General features: G+C 41.1%; 1 protein-coding gene across 3 annotated transcripts in view; it reads right to left on the bottom strand.

Annotated features, from left to right (window-relative positions):
• Positions 1–7325, bottom strand: part of CCDC150 (coiled-coil domain containing 150) — a 39845-nt gene extending 32520 nt beyond the window's left edge. For 2 of the 3 annotated variants that reach the window (XR_014490855.1, XM_083349718.1), the window contains exons 1-5: positions 7235–7321; positions 6949–7094; positions 3269–3439; positions 2685–2905; positions 1301–1479 (exon numbers count right to left, since the gene is read on the bottom strand). Coding sequence is in view for 2 of the 3 variants with exons in the window: in XM_083349718.1 (XP_083205844.1) it covers positions 1301–1479; positions 2685–2905; positions 3269–3414 (546 nt within the window). In the remaining variant the exon portion in view is untranslated. Of the gene's footprint in view, positions 1–1300; positions 1480–2684; positions 2906–3268; positions 3440–6948; positions 7095–7234 lie in introns of all 3 variants that reach the window. The other variant, XM_083349719.1, reaches the window with a different exon arrangement.
• Positions 7326–19163: the final 11838 nt, after the last annotated feature.

Here is a 19163-nt window from a genome sequence, read left to right as displayed (position 1 = left end):
CATTTTTTATTTCTCTGGCCAGTGCAAGGAAAGCCATAGGGATTTCTGGCCTCTCCGTAAATAGCAAGAAAAGCAATACCAACAGTGGGAAAAACAATACTAATAGTGGAATCCTTGGTGCTTTCTGAGCTTGGCTCTTTTGCCTGCAAACATTTCATTCATTCCAAAGGGGCAAATCACATCTCTCACAAAAACAGTCTTTTTGCTAGGCCCTGATTCTAAAGGAGCTGTCCGTTATCCGAGACCACGCTGGCAGTGCCTGCCTGAGAGAACTCGACAAGAGTAACAGCCCCCTCACGATGGCTGTTTGTGGCTCAAAAGGTAGGATTGATCCTTCCAATTAGCACCTATCTCTGTGACCAATAAATGCCTTAAGAGCAACACCATCCAGTCAGAGCCGAAGAAGCTTCTTGGACGAGCAGCGGAACATATTAAAACAAAAACAAAAAAATAACAAGAAAGTCCAGAAAAAAAGGACCTTTGGGTTTTCATTTTTACCGAGCCTCAGAAGGATGGAAGGCTGAGTCAACCTTGAGCCGGTCAGGATCGAACTCCTAACCGTGAGCAGTGAATTAGCCTGCAATACTGCGTTCTAACCACTGCACCACCGCGGCTCCTAAGTCAGCTCCCTGTTGAGCTCCGAATGGCTCCCGACCTTCGCCCTTTCCGCCGCGACCTGAAGACTTGGCTATTTGAACTTGCCGGCCTGGACTGAGGGACTGGGGTTTTAGATTTTAAGTTTTACATTTTAGAACGTGTTTTATTGTCTAGGGCTACTTGGTTTAATTTATTTTAATTTTTGTATATTAGGTGTTGTATATAGTGTTTTAATTGCCCTGTACACCGCCCCAAGTCCTTCGGGAGAGGGGCGGTATATAAATCCAAATAATAAATAATAAATAAATAAATAAACAAACATTGACAGGGAGCAAAACCCACTCACTTGCACCGATGTTACCTAGTTGGGTAATGAAAGCTCAGAGACAAAGCCACAGTTCAACTTGAGCTAGATACATCCTCTTCTATTAGAATACTATGAGCTATTCCCTTTAAGTAAGGTCCATGCAAGTAATAAGCCACCGTTATTTGCACTAGCTTAGTGTGCTATGTGGACCCAGCTACTGAAATTTGAAAATGATTGATGCAGATGAATGAACTGAGCCAATTAAACCTTAGTAAAGGAATCACGGCTTACCACATTGTGTGAATTAAGCCCTAATGTTCCTTTTAACACCAGTAATGTAACAGCATGATTTACATTAAACTGGAGATTAAAGAAGCAACGGAAAGAAAACTATACTTTTGTTGCAGTTGAAATTTCTAGGGCAGCGCTTAGCTTCTGCACTTGATTTCTGGCTTTTTCTTCTTCTTCTCGAGACTCCTTCAGCTGCTGGCACAGCATTCTCCCTTCCATTTGGAGCACCTTTAGCTCTTCCATGTGTTCCTCCTGTATTGTATTCAGCCGCTGTTCTAAATTGGCTACAAAATAGTAAGGGAGAAACTGAGTCGTATTGTAGTCATATTTAATAAAATTACCCAAACTTCCCATCAGAGGCACTCAAAAAGGTTTACCAGATAAAAAAGTTGCCCACCATCCAAAAAACACACTTATTATGGTTCGATAGAAAGCATTATCCTGGAGATTTGGATCACAGATTATCCTGTGTTGCTATTTCGGATGGTAATAAGATATCCTATATCCAATCATATAAAAACAGCAGTATAGTTGACTGTGGCTCTCGAATTGCCTATATATGTGTAAGATAGATAGGAGAGAGAGAGAGAGAGAGAGAGAGAGAGAGAAGGGCCTAAAGTAGGCAGATCACAGTTAAAAAACAAAGAGGTTCCTTAAAACTCCAAGTTTTCCCAATCTGTGTGATGCAGCTATACCAACTTTGCATTCTTTGGTCCTCCTCACAAATATGGTCCTTTGTTACTAAACTTCTATTAATTCCTGAATCGTACAGAGATGAATTGCTTTTCTGCAATTAACTATATTATATTTAATATAGTTTAATATATATTTAATATATATTTAACTATAACTATATTATATTTATTTTAATTTTTGTATATTATGTGTTGTATATAGTGTTTTAATTGCCCTGTACACCGCCCCGAGTCCTTCGGGAGAGGGGCGGTATATAAATCCAAATAATAAATAAATATTCATACTCTTCTGTTACCCAATAAAGCAACTGCTGCTGTGGAGACTATAGATTCTACACAAAGGAAAGAAGGTATACAGGTATACATATATTCTTGACTTATGACTACAATTGAGCCCAAAACTTCCATGGCTAAGCAAGACAGTTAAGTGAGTTTTGGCCCCTGTAATGATCTTTCTTGCCACAGTCGTTAGGTGAATCACTGCAGATGTTAAGTTAGTAACATGGTGGTGATGCGAATCTGGCTTCCCATTGACTTTGCTTGTCAGAAGGTTGCAAAAGCTGATCCCGTGACCCCAGGACACTGCAATTGTCTTAAATACATGCCAGTTGCCAAGCATCCAAATTCTGAACATGTGACCATGGGGATGCTGCAATGGTCGAAAGTGGGAAAGCAGTTATAAGTCACTTTTTCCAGTGTCGTCGTAACTTTGAACTAAATGAATGGTTTTAAGTCGAGGACTACCACTAATAGCATGTATGTTGCTGCAGTTTTCCATTGTCTTTCTATGATACCTGTATGCTTTGGATTCAATTCCTTTTCTGTTTGCAATCGGAATATGTTCAGTTTGACGGTCTGGATGACACTCTCGAGCCGGCATATTCGATTCACCAGACTTTCACAAGTTCTCCACAATGAGTTATTTGCTCCAACAAATGCTGTTCGAGCTTGGACAGGGCTGATGGCCTGGTGGTCTTGAGAGTTCACCGGGTGTTTTGAAGCTAAGAGTTCCATGCTGGAAAAAGACCAAAAGAATACCTATTTGTCTGGAATCATCACTGGCATCTCATCAATGTTTAATGTAATTATCTAAAATCTGGAACACAACTAAGCCACAAAACCTATTTCACATTTCTCAAATTATATTAATTCCGCAACCAGATTAAATTAGAATAGAAAAAACCCTGTTAATAATTAAATGCTAAGGGAAGAAGCAACATGAAGCTCAGAAAGAGAAAAGAATACAGAAGAAGGCAAACTCAGAATTAAACTTGCATTCTTGAATAGATTTTCCTAAAAACAAGTCACATTAAACTACCAGGGAACTTACTTCTAAGCAAACACACCCAAGATTGTACAAGATCCATTTCAAGCATACCTGTGTCCGTTCACTCCCATTTTCTGCAGATCATTCAACAGTGAATTTGTCTCCTCTTCCACTACTTTCATTCTTTGGTTCAGCACAACAAAGGTTTCAGGAGCCGTTGGTTGGACATCCATTGGGGAAATTACTGGTCTTGCCATCACAATCTCAGTTTTCAACTAGCATCTAATTTAAAAACAATTAAATTTAGAGGTAGTAGCTATGAGTGCTCTTAAAACCAACTCATTAATCACTGGGAAAAGATATAAACGATAACTGCAGAGAGAAACGATTAAATAGTTTTTATAATGTACATATATATTAAAAGAAGTGAAAAGAGATAATTTTATAGTCAGCTGCCACACGCTATTTTTTGCAGGTTTGGAGAATGGAATAGCTGTGATAAAATTTAGACAGTGCCAGGATTTCTGGTTTCCCCCCCCCCTTGGTTTTTCTTTTAAATATCAGGTGTAGGACACTATATTTTTATCTTTCCCAACTCAGAATAGCAAGAAACTGCTATCAGGTTTTGGCTTTTGTAGTCAGAAGTAGTTTCAAGAGTGAGGATTGGAGGTTACACGTGCCCCCAAAGCCTTAGGCTGTCCGCTCTTATCCTGTAATATGGGAATAGAGTATCTCTCTTTTCATGAAGCTGAGTTAAAAAGATAGGTTTTCCTAATATTTTTGATAATTCAATAAGTAATTCGAGCCAATAAATGCCAGTAGAGATTTTTGAAACAAAACTTCTGGAATAAAAGGATAGGAAGCTAGTGGTTTTTATGACATTACTGCTTGTTTACAGTGAATGATTTAACTATAAACCTTCATAGTCTTGAAGCAGAAAGAGGAGACTGACAATACAGAGTATTATTTCCAAAGATACATCATCACTAACATCACAACTACTCATCCCTTTTGTCCGATATACTGAGCCATCCAGATCTGAGTTTAACTCTCTGGTGTACATTTCATTTGATATTAAATCTCTATCAAAGCAATGGGATTCACTCAAAATTCAGCTTGTTCTAAAAAAATGGCATATTTGACAATTCTGAGTTTTTCATTCTCCCTTTTTTTTTAAAAAAAAAAGATCCAGAACCGATTAAAAATGATCCATTCTAATGCACAGAAGAAACTCAGCGAAACTATTGCATGAGTGGCAGTCTTCTAAACGCTGGGGTTTTTAATGCAGAGACTGCAGAAGAATTGCCTCTTCTTAAACTGACATTTTATTCTGCATTACATTATACTTCTTGTACGACCCGGAAAAGTTCCTTTTCTGATATAAAAATATTTAACATGAGCCAAGATTGCTCTTAATCACTGCAGCCAGTGGAAGATCGACCCAGTACAGAATGTTATTGTGCTGTTGATGTGGGTGGGCTCCTCACACCCTAAAGCTCAGCAAAAAAAAAAGCCAGTTGTGCCCACCTTCCCATGGCGGTGAAGTCCTGCTAAATCCAGTAGACAGCCTTGCCTTGCCATCAGGAACACAACCACTTGGAGAGTGCCGTAAAAAGCACCATGAAGCGGTACATAAGTCTAAGTGCTATTGCAGGGATAGGCAAACTTGGCTCTTTTATGACTCGTGGACTTCAACACCCAGAATTTCAATAGAAAGCACTATCCTGAACTGGAGATTTGGATCACAGATTATCCTGCGTTGCTATTTCGGATGGTAATAAGATATCCTATATCCAATCTTATAAAAACAGCAGTATAGTTGACTGTGGCTCTCGAATTGCCTATATATGTGTAAGATAGATAGATAGATAGATAGATAGATAGATAGATAGATAGATAGAGGCCTAAAGTAGGCAGATCACAGTTAAAAAACAAAGAGGTTCCTTAAATATAGCCAGCCGTACCAACAGGCTGAAAAATAGCTTTTATCCGTGGGCTGTTAGGCTTTTAAATGGGACATAATCTTATGCAGAATTGACTTGGGAGGCCGGTGTGTGGTGTAGTTGGTTCACATAGTGTGGTGGGATGGAGGGTTTGTTGTCACTGTGTGTTGGGGGGAGAGAGCACGGGGGAGGGGGAGGCTCAGCTAATCTCAATGTACATATGTTGTACTTTGACAATAAAGGTTTATTTAAAACTCAAGTTTTACCAATCTGTGTGATGCAGCTATACCAACTTTGCATTCTTTGGTCCTCCTCACAAATGTGGTCCTTTGTTACTAAACTTCTATTAAGAAGTCCCCGAGTCATAAAAGAGCCAAGGTTGCCTGTTGTTGTTGTTGTTAGTTGCGAAGTCGTGTCCGACCCATCGCGACCCTATGGACAATGTTCCTCCAGGACTTCCTGTCCTCTACCATCTTCTGGAGTCCATTTAAGCTCACGCCTACTGCTTCAGTGACTCCATCCAGCCACCTCATTCTCTGTCGTCCCCTTCTTCTATTGCCCTCAATCTTTCCCAGCATTAGGCTCTTCTCCAGTGAGTCCTTTCTTCTCATTAGGTGGCCAAAGTATTTGAGTTTTAGCTTCAGGATCTGGCCTTCTAAAGAGCAGTTAGGGTTGATCTCCTCTAGGACTGACCGGTTTGATCGCCTTGCAGTCCAAGGGACTCGCAGAAGTCTTCTCCAGCACCAGAGTTCAAAGGCTTCAATTCTTTGGCGCTCAGCCTTTCTTATCGTCCAGCTTTCACAGCCATACATTGCAACTGGGAAGACCATAGCCTTGACTATACGCACTTTTGTTGACAGGGTGATGTCTCTGCTTTTTAGTGTGCTGTCTAGATTTGCCATGGCTTTCCTCCCAAGGAGCAAGCGTCTTTTAATTTCTTGGCTACAGTCCCCATCTGCAGTGATCTTGGAGCCCAGGAAAATAAAATCTGTCACTACCTCCATTTCTTCCCCATCTATTTGCCAGGAACTGAGAGGGCCAGATGCCATGATCTTGGTTTTCTTAATGTTTAGTTTCAACCCAAGTTTTGCACTCTCCTTCTTCACTCGCAACAAGAGGCTCTTTAGTTCCTCTTCACTTTCTGCCATTAGAGTGGTATCATCTGCGTATCTTAGGTTGTTGATGTTTCTTCCAGCAATCTTAATTCCAAATTTTGATTCATCTAGCCCTGCCTTTCTCATGATGTGCTCTGCATGTAAGTTAAATAGGCAAGGCGACAGTATACAGCCTTGCCGGACTCCTTTCCCAATTTTGAACCAATCAGTGGTTCTGTGTCCAGTTCTCACTGTTGCTTCTTGACCCGCATATAGGTTTCTCAAGAGACAAATAAGATGGTCTGGTACGCCCATCTCTTTAAGGACTTGCCAGAGTTTGTTATGATCCACACAATCAAAGGCTTTAGCATAGTCAATGAAGCAGAAGTAGATGTTTTTTCTGGAAATCTCTAGCTTTCTCCATGATCCAGCGTATGTTGGCAATTTGATCTCTAGTTCCTCTGCCTCTTCGAAATCCTGCCTGTACTTCAGGTAGTTCTCGATCCACATACTGCTGGAGTCTAGCTTGCCTACCCCTGTGCTATTGCTATCGTTAATAAAGAGCAGCTGAAAACATGATTAAAGATGTTGCCAGAAGGAAGAGAGCGCTTACTCTCCACATCAGGACTCAAGGCACAGGGAAATGGCAACAGACGGACGAGGGAAGTCCTCCTCCATGCCACGGGCCATCATTTTAGAGCGGAGTCCGTGCATGGGACATCCCCCCCCCCTCCTCCCTTCCAAGCTGATTTACCAAGGGAGGATCCGCATCTCAGTCATCAAGCCTGCGTGCAACCGGAGGCTCCAGATTCAACGCCGGTCATCTTCCCTTACCAAGGCAGCTCTTTCGGCCTCGACAAGAGCAGAGAGGCCGGACGGGCAAGGGCGGATCTTAAAGTCCTAGGAATGACCAAAAAGGGATTAGTTAGCAGGGCGGCAGCTTCGGAGGATCGAAAAGGAGCCTGGAGTCAACCTTTGTTGCTTTCTCTCCCCCACGCCCTCCAGCTCTCCCGCCTGACCCTGTAAGCCGCCCTCCTCACCCGCTTTCCGGGAGCCCGGGAGCTCGCCCAACAGACCCTGATGTCCCGCGGCCCGGTTTCCATGGAGCTCGTCTTGCAGCTTCAAACTCACCCGCTTCCCGAGAGCGCGCCATCCCACGCAGGCGCGTCCTGGCTCCCGCTGCATTGTGGGATTCGTAGTCCCGCCTCTCCCTCCTTAGCGTTCGAGAGCTGTTCTTCCAAGAGAGAGGCGTTGGGAAGGCGACGCAAAGGAAATTGATCTAGGGCAGGGGTAGGCAACCTCGGCTCTTTTATGACCCGTGGACTTCAACTCCCAGAATTCCTGAGCCACAATGGCTCAGCGTGGAAACCTCTCGCTTTCCCCTCAGTGTGGCTGGCTCAGGAATTCTGGGAGTTGAAGTCCACGAGTCGTAAAAGAGCCGAGGTTGCCTACCGCTGATCTAGGGAGAAGAAAAGCATTCTGGGTGCTGCAGGCTTTTTGGAAGGATGGAGGGTGGGGGACGTGGGAGAGAAACGCTGCTGCTTGCACTTACGGTTTTTTTTTTAAGGGTTGCAATTGCTTGTGCACTCCTGCAGCAAAAATAATTGACAGGCCTTCGCAGAATAAGAAAGCCAGGATGAAGGAAAATTAAGACTGTGCGGTGTGGGAGTTAGCACTCTTGTTTATTAGAAATCCTAAATAGATGTTCTCTTTTCTTTGCCTACCATTCGTTTATTATTTCCCAGATTACACCCACCCCCCCCCCATTGTTCTTGGGCTCTGGGCAAGGACTCTTCCCCCCTCTTTCTCTGTTTCTTTGAACAGATCAAGGTTCAAAAGCTTTACCATTTTGAAAGAATGACCACTGCGGATTAAAAAAAAAAAGCATGCAGTTCAAATGTTTATTAAAGAAATAGATTTACATGCACATCAAGGTTGGCAGTTAAAATAGTTGCAAATTATTGCCAGCAAAGCTCAACAGACAGCAAATTTCAAAGAACTTGGATGAATTTTTTCCAAATATCTGCCTTCTTTAGGACAAATTGAACTTCTGGATTTTTGGGTAATCCCTCCCTGAATTCGTTGCTGCCAAACAACTAAGCAGGGCTGTACTGGTCTGTAGGCAAGGTCTATAGGAAAAATCGTAGGAGAAATTGTGAATTGCTTCCAGATAGTTTTCAGGAACAATACAGGCAATTTGTCTGCCTATAAGTATAGATTACAGTGGGAAAACTACTGAGGGAATCTGGAAAGAATGTTGGCATGTTGTGCAAGCAATTGATTATAATAGTGATTGGCAGAGCCAGAGACCAGGCTTGGAAACCAGGTTAACATGTTTCTTTAAACCAGCAGAAATTCAGCCCTAAGATTATGATTCTTGTTGTTTTCTAGTTAAGTGTAATAGATTTTCAAAAGAAAAATTATGTATTCCTTTAAAATGCTTTATTATGTTGATGTGCAGTCAAGAATAGATGCTCAGGTCTAGCTAATCTCCCAATCAAGCAAGCCTCTGTTGAGATAGATCCTATTTGCCCTGATCATAACATTATGTTCTCTTATTATCTTGACTTGTCACCCTAATTATACATGTTCCTTCTATTTCACATTAATACTAAGACAAAGGTTTTGATGCTATTATAGTTGAGTAGCAAATGGAAAGTCAGAATCTTCCTTTTTGCTTGCCATACTCCATCACCATATTACAATAAACTGCACTGTAGTCCTATTAAATAACTCAATTAAAACTACAGGTACCATAAAAGAACAAGAAGGGAGTTTGTGAAATAAACACTGCTGTAATGGGAATCTCAAATTGTTGATTTTGTATAACATGTACTTTGCAATTTTATAATGGTGACAAGTAAAATGCTGGATTATTGGACTACTACTTTTACATAATACTGTTCAATTAAAAAAGAGTACCAACTAAATTTCTAGTTTAATTATGTGTGCTATATAGCATTTCCTATTTTATATCACGCCAAAACCCAACAAAATCCCTAGCATGCTCATGATATTCTATGCCAGTTATGATCTCTAGTTCAGAGACCACTTTATAAGTCAATATATTGCATCCCACCAACCAGGACATAAAGATCATGCTTTGCAAATAAACACTTTGTGATGTCTACTTAATTTCCTTACAAGTTTCTTGTTCTCCCACTCAGTTTGTTGTTGTTAGTTGCGAAGTCATGTCCAACCCATCGCGACCCAATGGACAACGTTCCTCCAGGCCTTCCTGTCCTCTACCATCTTCTGGAGTCCATTTAGGCTCACGCCTACTGCTTCAGTGACTCCATCCCACTCAGTTATTTTCTTCTATTGTCTACACTACACAATAAAGAGTTCAGAGCTATCTTTTTATTTCTTTTCATCTATCATCTGAAGATTGCATAGTTTTCTCTGCATCTCCTAGTTTTTCTTAGGACCATCCTCTTAGTTATTTCTATAGTTTGCTTTGATAGCCAATGTGTTTGACATTCCATTCTAGCTCTTATTATGTGCTTCCAACTTCCTCTTTTATAAGCACTTGAACATCTTCCCACATATTCCTCTGTGTGCTAAGTCCAATATTTGAATCTCTTTCTAATCTTTCTCTTATATTCTTCTAGGTCACAGGTCTGCAACCCGTGGCTCCGGAGCCGCATGCGGCTCTTTCAGCCGTCTCTGCGGCTCCCGGTCCTCTGCCATGTGCAGTCCAAAAAAAAAAAAAAAGTGGGACTAAAAAAGTTCAACCAATCAATTCAAATATGCAGGGTAGGTATTCTGGATCGAAGCTGTTGTGTTATAATTAATCTCTTGTAAGACTTCTATGGTCTGTGTAAGCAGATATAATTAACCTTAACAGGTCTCTCCAGATAGTTTGAACTCGTAGAAACACCTTTTGTATAGAAATACCTTTATTGCAATTCAGATGACGTTGTACAGCATTTCCAAGATATTCCCGAGGTGTCTCCAAGGTTAGAAGATGATAATGCTCCCAGGGTCTGCATATTGGGACCCCATGTTTTCTGCTAATGAAGCATGGCTCACTAGGGAAGAGGGAGGAGGAAGTCCATCCCAGAAAGGGGAGGGGAAAGGAAATACATCATATGGTAGGAGGGTCTGACTGCCCACATTGGGATTTCTCCACCCAGCCACATGGTGGCAGCACAGTAGGTGCATATCTCGCCTTGGCTCCACTCTTCAGTCAAACCCTGTTCTGCGCATGTGCGCATGTACGTGCATGCGCACATATTTTTTGCGGCTCCCAGTTTTTCCTTTTGTGAGGGAACTGGTTCCGAGTGGCTCTTTCACTGTTTCAGGTTGCTGACCCCTGTTCTAGGTTATATCTAACTGGGATTGGGTCTCCCATAATCTTTTTCAGTCTGAGCAGTGGTGGAATTCAAATACGTGACCAACCAGTTCTCTGTGTGGATGCCGCTTCCGGAAGTCCATTCTGGGCCTGGGCAACAAAAAATTAGTTACTGGTTCTGCTGAATCCCACCGCTGAGTCTGAGGTATATTTCTACAGTTAATAGCTTATGGACAGATCCGAAGCCACCACCTGGCAGTATTTTACATTTCCACATATTCCTGTTCCGTCTCTTGCTACATAAAATATAATCTGTTTGAATGTGCTGTTGTCCTTTTGGAGATGTCCAAGTATAGGACTTAGGAATAATAGGTTAATGTCATGCAGCTATTTTCCTCACGTAAGTCTTATCAATCTGTATCATTGCAGGTTCCTACTTCAATTTTATTTAGGCAGAATATCTCTTAAGAAAAATGTACTATATGCTACTTTAATAATATATATATTAATGAACTGTACAAGTATAAATCTAAGATAGTCTGAAATAGAACTGCATGGCATCTAAAACAAAATAATACAACAGCAGAATCTACAAATGGAATCTATACTGGAAATTATATCAGATGCCATTATTCTTGGGACCAGTTATGCCTTATTTTTATTGCAGCAACACAAAAATTGGCTATTGAGCAAGTGCTGTAATGAAGGGTTTCAAATCTTCTAGGTGATTCACAGAGAAGTTGTTTAGCTTTCCTGGGAATTTAGATATTAAGAGCAGAATATAAGTAGGCCTAATAGCCTTGTATAATTTATAGTGTAATAATATGTGAGAAATGGCTTCAATCTCTTTGTCACCACATGGGTAGGTGGACTTGTTTAATGGGGTTTTGTCGAATTAATCTTCCAACACTAGATGGTAAGATATTAAATCTGGCTTTGAAAAATACTATCCTCAGCCTGGGGGAAAAGCAAGTTTCTATAAATATTTTGCTGGTTCCCAAGTGCCCTTATTTAACTCCTTCCTGCCGTATTTGGGCAACTCCATGACCTTTATTCTTTGACAGTTTTAGGTCTGTTTCTTTAAATGTGTAGTAACTACCATAAAACTAGATTTTTTTAAATAGATAGTGTTGTGTAGCCGGTTCTTTGCAGGCATTGAGCGAGACAGGAGGTTCAAACAGCAACAGGCTTTACTGAAGGTCAGAACATAACAGAAGCAACATAGGAGCTGCTGTGTAGCTATAAGGTTGGCCGATAGGCGGCGACCAATAGGTTTAAAGCAGTGGTTTCCTGCCCAAAGACCTAGTTAGCTGGCAGGAGACAACCAGTCTGGGCCGGGCCGGCAACCGTTACAAGCATACAGGTGAACTAAACACTTAGCAATTGAATTAAGCAATTAGCAAGCAGTATAACATAAGCAAACACTTACAGCATGTAAAAGGCCAATACATTACAGATAGATAGATAGATAGATAGATAGATAGATAGACAGACAGACAGACAGACAGACAGACAGACAGACAGACAGACACTTGTATTTCTAAAGATTGAAGAAAAATAACCAGCAAAACACATACTTATTTTATTAATGTATAGGTTGCTCATCACTTGTTTGGCGTTAAAAAAAAACAGCTGAAACAATCAGAATGTATACCGAACAAAAATAGCATAAAAATAGCAGCTGAGGACACTCAACCCCTCCCAAATTAACTGTGAGATGAGCTTACCCATGCTATCAGGGCCCATGCTTGCTGGCAAAGCCAGGTTTTTAGTGCTTTGGGTAAGTCTAATTTCTAGGGGATGGATGCCATAGCAGGAAATCTCCCCTCCTGACAGATGACATTCTCTCACAAAAATGACCCAGGTGCAACTGGCACATAACATAAAGCTGTACACAAGGCCCCTTAGCCACAGCTGCTACCTATTCATCAGTCAAGAGCTATGAGTCCCACACGACCCCCAGACTGCACATAGGATCTGTCTGAGGCAGTGCAACCCATCCAAAACAAGAGATGGAAGGTCCCCAGAACTAGGGAATCCTAAAATTCAAAGTCACTTGTGCTTACCAGGATTGAGCCGAAGGTGGTTGTTTCCATCTAGACTCCCAGTCTCCATAGACACTAAGGCAGCATCATGTGGACAGTCTAGGGTGGTGATATATAACTGGGTATCACCTGCACACTGTTGATACCTTTACCCAAACCAACTCACCTAGTAGCTTAATGTAAATATTCAATAAGAGAGGAAAAAGTACTAAAATCTGCAGCATCCCACATAGTATAGGCTGCAGGCTGGACCTCTCCTCTCCTAACAACACTGGCTCTGGGGGGAAAGGAAGGAGGAGAACCAGCAAAACACTGTGCTGTCCATGCCCAACCCGCAACACCAGTCCAGGATACCATTATTGATGGTACCGAATGCCGTTGAGAGATCAAGAGGAGCAAGGATGGATGCACCAGCCATCTCCTGCTCCCCCAGAGATCAGTACCCTCTGAATCCCATAGCTCATAGTTTGTTTAATAATGATAGCCAGTTAAGCTAATTTCTTATTTCTTCTTTATTATTTAATATGCCCCAGATTGATCTGATGAATATTATGCTTAATTTTTCCCCCAGATAAGACTTCTACATAAAGTTGCAAAAGTTTGCACTCTCAATATTTCCACTGAATAACATGCTCAGGGCGTCTTCCATAGGCAATTTTACAATATTGGTATTTAAATGTTTTTTTTTAATTTCCATTTCTTTCTTTGGTGAGACATAATTTTGGAGTGATAAAACTGACATTAAAAATACCAGGTAGATTTCAGAGTTTCAGAAGGTGGGAAAGAGAAATAAATGTATATGCCATTATCAATGGGACTGTACAATTTAGTCATAGTATGTTAAGGTCAGCCTGTTACAGTAAATTAAGCTCTGCCTATCTGTTATATAGCTTTTACTACATCACCTACCACTAAGTTTAATGAGAATATGGTGTTTTATGTTAGATGTGGTGTACACATTTTTGCATTTCATAAGAACATAAGCAGTGCCCTGCTGGATTGGACCCTTGGCCTATCTTGTCCATCAGTCTGTTCTTACAGTAGCCCCCCCCCCAAAAAAAAATGCACAAGAAAGCCCATTAATCTCCGAGTAGATGGCCTTCACAGTCACACTGCCATCAAGGCTAATAGTCATTGATCTCCATGACTTCCATGAATGGGTCCAACCATTTCATTCTGGCTTGGCCTTTTTATAATCCAATAATCTCTCTGCTATAGTCTGGCTAAGGGTTCTTATTCATTCAAGGTACGTATGTGAGATTAAAGAGAAACAGTAAACGTTTATGGTTGGGATGAACAGAAACAAAAGAAAGGTCGGGAACTAAAGGTGGATTATTAAAATGATTATGGTAGTAGCTCAAATGCTGTTTTCAAGAGGTGAATAGAAACTCCAAGAAGCAAAGCAGGAACCATCACTGTCTTTAATACTCTGGAATACAAGGACACTTATTTTCAAAAAGAAGAGTGTTTACCATAAGAGCAATATTTTTCTCCATTTAAGAAGTTATAGACAATGGGCTTTGTTTTGTATCTAGAAGCTAACATTAATGCTGAGAAGAACCATCTATATAGAAATGTATAATACTTTTATCACTAAGCAAGCTGCATATTTGGTATCGAAAGCTTCAGGTACAATTAAAAATATATTGTTTAGCCATTTGTATGATTACAGAGACCAGATTTCGTCTTTTTAGGAAGAGGCACATAGCCAGTTTACTGGATTAAAGAATGCAAAGCACTTATGACTACAAGCATAATCTGATTTCCCAGGAGTGAATCTGGCCAGAAGTGATGTTAATCTGGGAGGGAGTCAAACTCTCCGGTTCAGCAACTTCACTGCAGTTGTTTCCTTGAGGAATTTTGAGACAGCTAGGACTACTCTTTATTGCAAGGACGGTTAGTATCCAAAATTGACAAGTGAATAGCACCAGTTGTTAGAGAAGAACTTGGAAATGGATTCAGACAACTTTGTCACTATTTTTCACCATCCTCTGGCCAATCTAAAACTAACCTCTCACCCTATCAAGTCTTTTCTTCATATTTTCTCATGTCTGCAGACAAGGTTACAACCCTGTCTTCATGTGAAACTTCTCTTTTTCACAGAAGCCTGACAGAGAGAGAGAATTTATATCCCAGACACACAGATCTATACTTTGGTCTTATCAGAACTTAGGGTCATTTTCACATATTACTCAGCTTGCAATAATAAAAGGAAGAAAGATTGCAGCCATTCACAACTGTCTGTCAAAATAAGCATATACGTGTGGTTTGTATTTCTAAGGACAGTTTGTTCACATATTAGTAAGCATCAGGCATAGAGAGCTTGCTGCACTCCCAGATATTGAACTACAACTGTTAGTATTCTTCAACATCATAGTTGTGCTGGTTGGAGTTGAAAGAAATTGTAACTGGAAAGCATGTGAATGTAAGTAGATAAATAGGCACTGCTTCAGTGGGAAGGTAACAGTATTCCATGCGCCTCAACATAAACTCATGCCTGCCACATGGCCATGGAAGCATTTTTGGACAACACTGACTCCCTCAGCTAGGAAATGGAAATGAGCATCGTCCCCTGCCACCACCACCCCCCAGAGTCGGACATGACTGGGCAGGGAAAACTTTTACCTTTTATCTTTTTTCCAGTTCTGTTGTACTGTACTCTAAAAGCTGTGTTTACCTTTGAATGCTATGCTAGGAGTCCATGTAGGTACGGGAAAGACAAAGAATTAGATGAAACGAGGATGAAACCTGGATGTGTTTTAATTTAAATGCAAGTTTAATAAAATTAATTAAATATAGTTGTCAGGATTTCACAGTGCATTTAATAATGTTATCCCACCAGGCACATTAACGCATTATAATTTCGTGGCAACTTTGGGAAGTACTCTGTGGGCTGCACCCAGGTCTTGACAGAGTCACATGGTTTAGTGCATAGTTGTGCAACTCTGTGCAAGGAATAGATGCCAAGGTTGCCATTTGTATCTAGCCAAAGCTTTCATTCTGACAATGCCTGGATGGCCTTCATGTAATGATTGTAAAACCCTGTCTCTTAGGGAAATGGGAATTATGACTCTGTTTCCCCATAAAATGCACCCTTTATGGGCAGATAACTCAGGCCTCCTGACAAAATAGCTCTGAAATTCTGAGCTTGGACTTTTATCCAACCAGCTCGTGTATACCCATGACAACACTCTACTAAGTATTTTATCTGTGGCAGTTTCAGCATCAATGTCCCCTGCATGGAGGGGAAATTCAGGTATGTCCTGTAAGGACAATATTCTAGCAGCTGGAACCAGATCTGGATCCATTAGTGGCAGTGGTAGTCTGCTGAGGCCATCAGCATGGCCCATTTCCTTGCCCGGTTTGTGAATTAATTTAAAATTGTATGCAGATAGGAGACTTCCGGTGGCGGCGCGGCGCCGAAGACAGCCTTCCCGGGCTGCCCGCGGCTCAGCTGTGTGTTTTTTCGCCCGAAACAGCGCCGATCAGCTGTTCGGGCGAATTTGAAGCCCCCTCCTCGGGAGAAGAGGAGGGGGTGAGGCCCCAGGTAGGGGTCGAGTTCTCCGGGGCCGCCTGAGCTTGGAGCTTGGGCGGATGAAGGATTGAACTCCCCCGAAGCCTGGGTTGCTCCCAGCTGGCCAGCGTCTCTGCTCCGAACTTCTTGGGGCAGAGCCAGGCGTCTGCGAACCATCCCTGCCTGAAGAAAGGACTATGGTTTAAAGGAGCAGGCAGAGCGGTACAAGAGGAAAAGGTGAAGAGGATTATTTTACTATACTCTCGAGCTTGTTGGACTTTTTAAACTTTAAGTGAAAGTGCGTCATAATTGAGGAGTAAAAGATGGCGGCTAAACCTCCCCCTAAAACTCTTCGGAGTGGTGGATCCTCGCCGGTGCAACAATCATCACTACAGGCATTGCACCCTCCTGAAGTGCTGACACCGAAGGATTTGCGAGATGCTTTGGATAAACATGCCCAGGTACTTTTGGAATCAATTAATCAATCAATTGCTGATAAATTTGCACAGATGGAGGAGAAATTGGAGAAACTGGAGGAGAGAATGGAAGAGAGGATGGAACAGAAGTTCAGCGTGATGAAGGTAGACATTTTGTCTTCAGTGCATAAAGTGGCGGAATGTGTGGAAGATTTAGATGAAAAAATGGATGATCTGGCTCAAAGGAATGCAATATTAGAAGTAAAAGCACGGGAGAATGAAAATGCAAGAGATAAAATGGAAAGGGAGTTAAGCCTTGCCCAATATTACCAGATGCAGTTTGCTGTCAGAATCAGAGGTTTAAAAGAGAATATTAAAGAAGATTTAAAGCAGCTGATCTCTGAGGCTCTCGAAGTGGTATTGAACCAGCCAGCATCTGAAATAAGAGCAGCTATGGATAAAGTGTTCCGGGTGAATTCATGGATTGCCAGACAGAGAAAGTTGCCTAGAGATGTGGTGGTTTATTTTGCAAAAAGAGAAATTAGAGATCAAGTTATACAAGCTGCCTATGATGCTAAAGTTGTGATTGCTGAACAAGAAGTCTTGGTTTTAAAAGAAATCCCTCCAAGGATTTTAAGGGGAAGGAAGGACTATACATTTCTCGTGCATGAGCTCAAGCAAAGAGATATAAGGTTCAGATGGGAGATTCCAGATGGGCTGATGGTGATGCATGAAGGTAAAAGGTATCGGCTGATTACTGTGAAGCAAGCGCGTGATTTCTACAATAATGTCTTAAAAGCAACCCCATTAACACTTCTGGAAGCTGCAAAGGGACCTGGAGAAGGAGAACATCAAGAGGATGAAACAGAGGAAAATGGTGCTGGAGGAGATCAAGCTACAATTTCTTTGGATGATCCTAGAGAGCAAAGAGTAACGCGTGCTGCTTTAAAACGAGCAAAGAAAATAAAAGAACAAGATCAGCAAAAGTCCTCAGAATCTTCACAACGTATTCATAGCCAAGCAGTGGGAGGAGCACAGCCTAAAGAAGTTAGTCCTATCAAAGCTGTGGTCCAAGAGCTTTTGGAGGATATGCATGGCAACTAAATTTTTAACCTGGAATGTTAATGGACTAAATTCACCACAGAAGAGGAAGAAAGTTTTTCAATATTTAAAACAATTTAAGATAGATGTTATATGTCTGCAAGAAACGCATATTAGAGTTTTGGATCAAAAGCACTTATCGAACTCGAGGCTGGGTACGCAATTTGTTGCTTCTGCAGAGAACAAGAAAAATGGAGTGGTTGTTTATGTTAAAAGTGCCTTAACAGCAGACTTAATTGAAGCAAATAAGCATGGAAGATATGTTATGATTGAGCTGTTGTTAGAAGGTAAAAAGACGCTTTTAGTTGGATTATATGCACCTAACCAACAACAAGCTGACTTTTTTAGCTTACTTCACACAAAGCTTACCCAGTTGGATTATAAATCTTTTATTTTTATGGGGGACTGGAATGGTGTTTTGGATGTACAGTTGGATAAGGCTGGAGCTTTTAAGCGCATTCCAAGTCATGCTAGACTGCCTAAATCTTTTTTTGAAATGAAGGATGACCTGGAACTGCGAGATATTTGGCGTGAGAGACACTTGCAGGAGAAGGATTATACTTTTTATTCTGACAGACACCAATCTTTTTCGAGGATTGATTTTATTTTGTTGACTAATGATTTTTTTTGAGAACTAAAAAGGTGAAGATTTGTGCAAGAACTATCTCTGACCACAGTCCAGTTTGGTTGGAGATTGATAAGGAGAAAGGAGATAGGCGCTCGTGGTGCGTAAATGAGAATTTGTTTAGAAATCAGAGAAATGTGGAAGAATGCAAACAGCGGATGAAGGATTTTTTGGAGATTAATATGAATAAGGGTACCTCTATGGATATGGTTTGGGATGCTAGCAAGGCCTATATGAGAGGGGTGTTGATATATATGAATAATAGACATAGACGTGCAGTGGAAACTAGAAGGAAAGAACTGGAGAATGAAATAAAGGAAAAAGAAAAGGCTTTGATTTTGAACCCAGAGGATGTGAAGATCAAGGAGGCTATTAGACTGCTAAGAGGACAATTTGATAAATTAATGGCTGATCAAGTGGCGACCAATCTGCGGTTTGCTAGGCATAATACTTTTTGCAACGCTAATAAACCAGGCAGATGGTTAGCTTATAGACTGAGGAAAAAACAAAGGGCCTCTAATATAGATAAGATTGAGTATAAAGGAAGGGTTGTGTTTCAACAGAATCTTATTAAGGATGCTTTTGTGGTTTTTTATTCGAAATTATATACCAAAGAGGAAATTAATGCAAAAGATATTGATATATACTTGGAGAATGCTAGCATCCCGGTTCTTACGCAAGTACAAAAAGAGGGGATTAATCAACTGATTACAGAAGAAGAAATTTTTACAGCAATTAAGGAACTGAAGGTGGATAAAGCACCAGGCACGGATGGCTTGACTGCGGCCTATTATAAAAATTTACAATTAGAGATGATAAAACCGTTAAAGGAACTGTTCCAGACAATCCAGAGGGGGGGAAAGGTGCCACCGTCTTGGAGAACAGCTTTTATCTCTTTGATTCCGAAGGAAGACCAGGATGCTACTCAAGTTAAAAATTACAGACCGATATCGCTTTTAAATACAGATTATAAG

The sequence above is a fragment of the Vipera ursinii genome (assembly GCF_947247035.1).
Source record: "Vipera ursinii genome assembly, chromosome: 1".
NCBI classification, from domain to species: domain Eukaryota; kingdom Metazoa; phylum Chordata; class Lepidosauria; order Squamata; family Viperidae; genus Vipera; species Vipera ursinii.
Note: the sequence above shows the minus strand (reverse complement) of the source record. Positions and strands in the feature narration are given on the sequence as shown.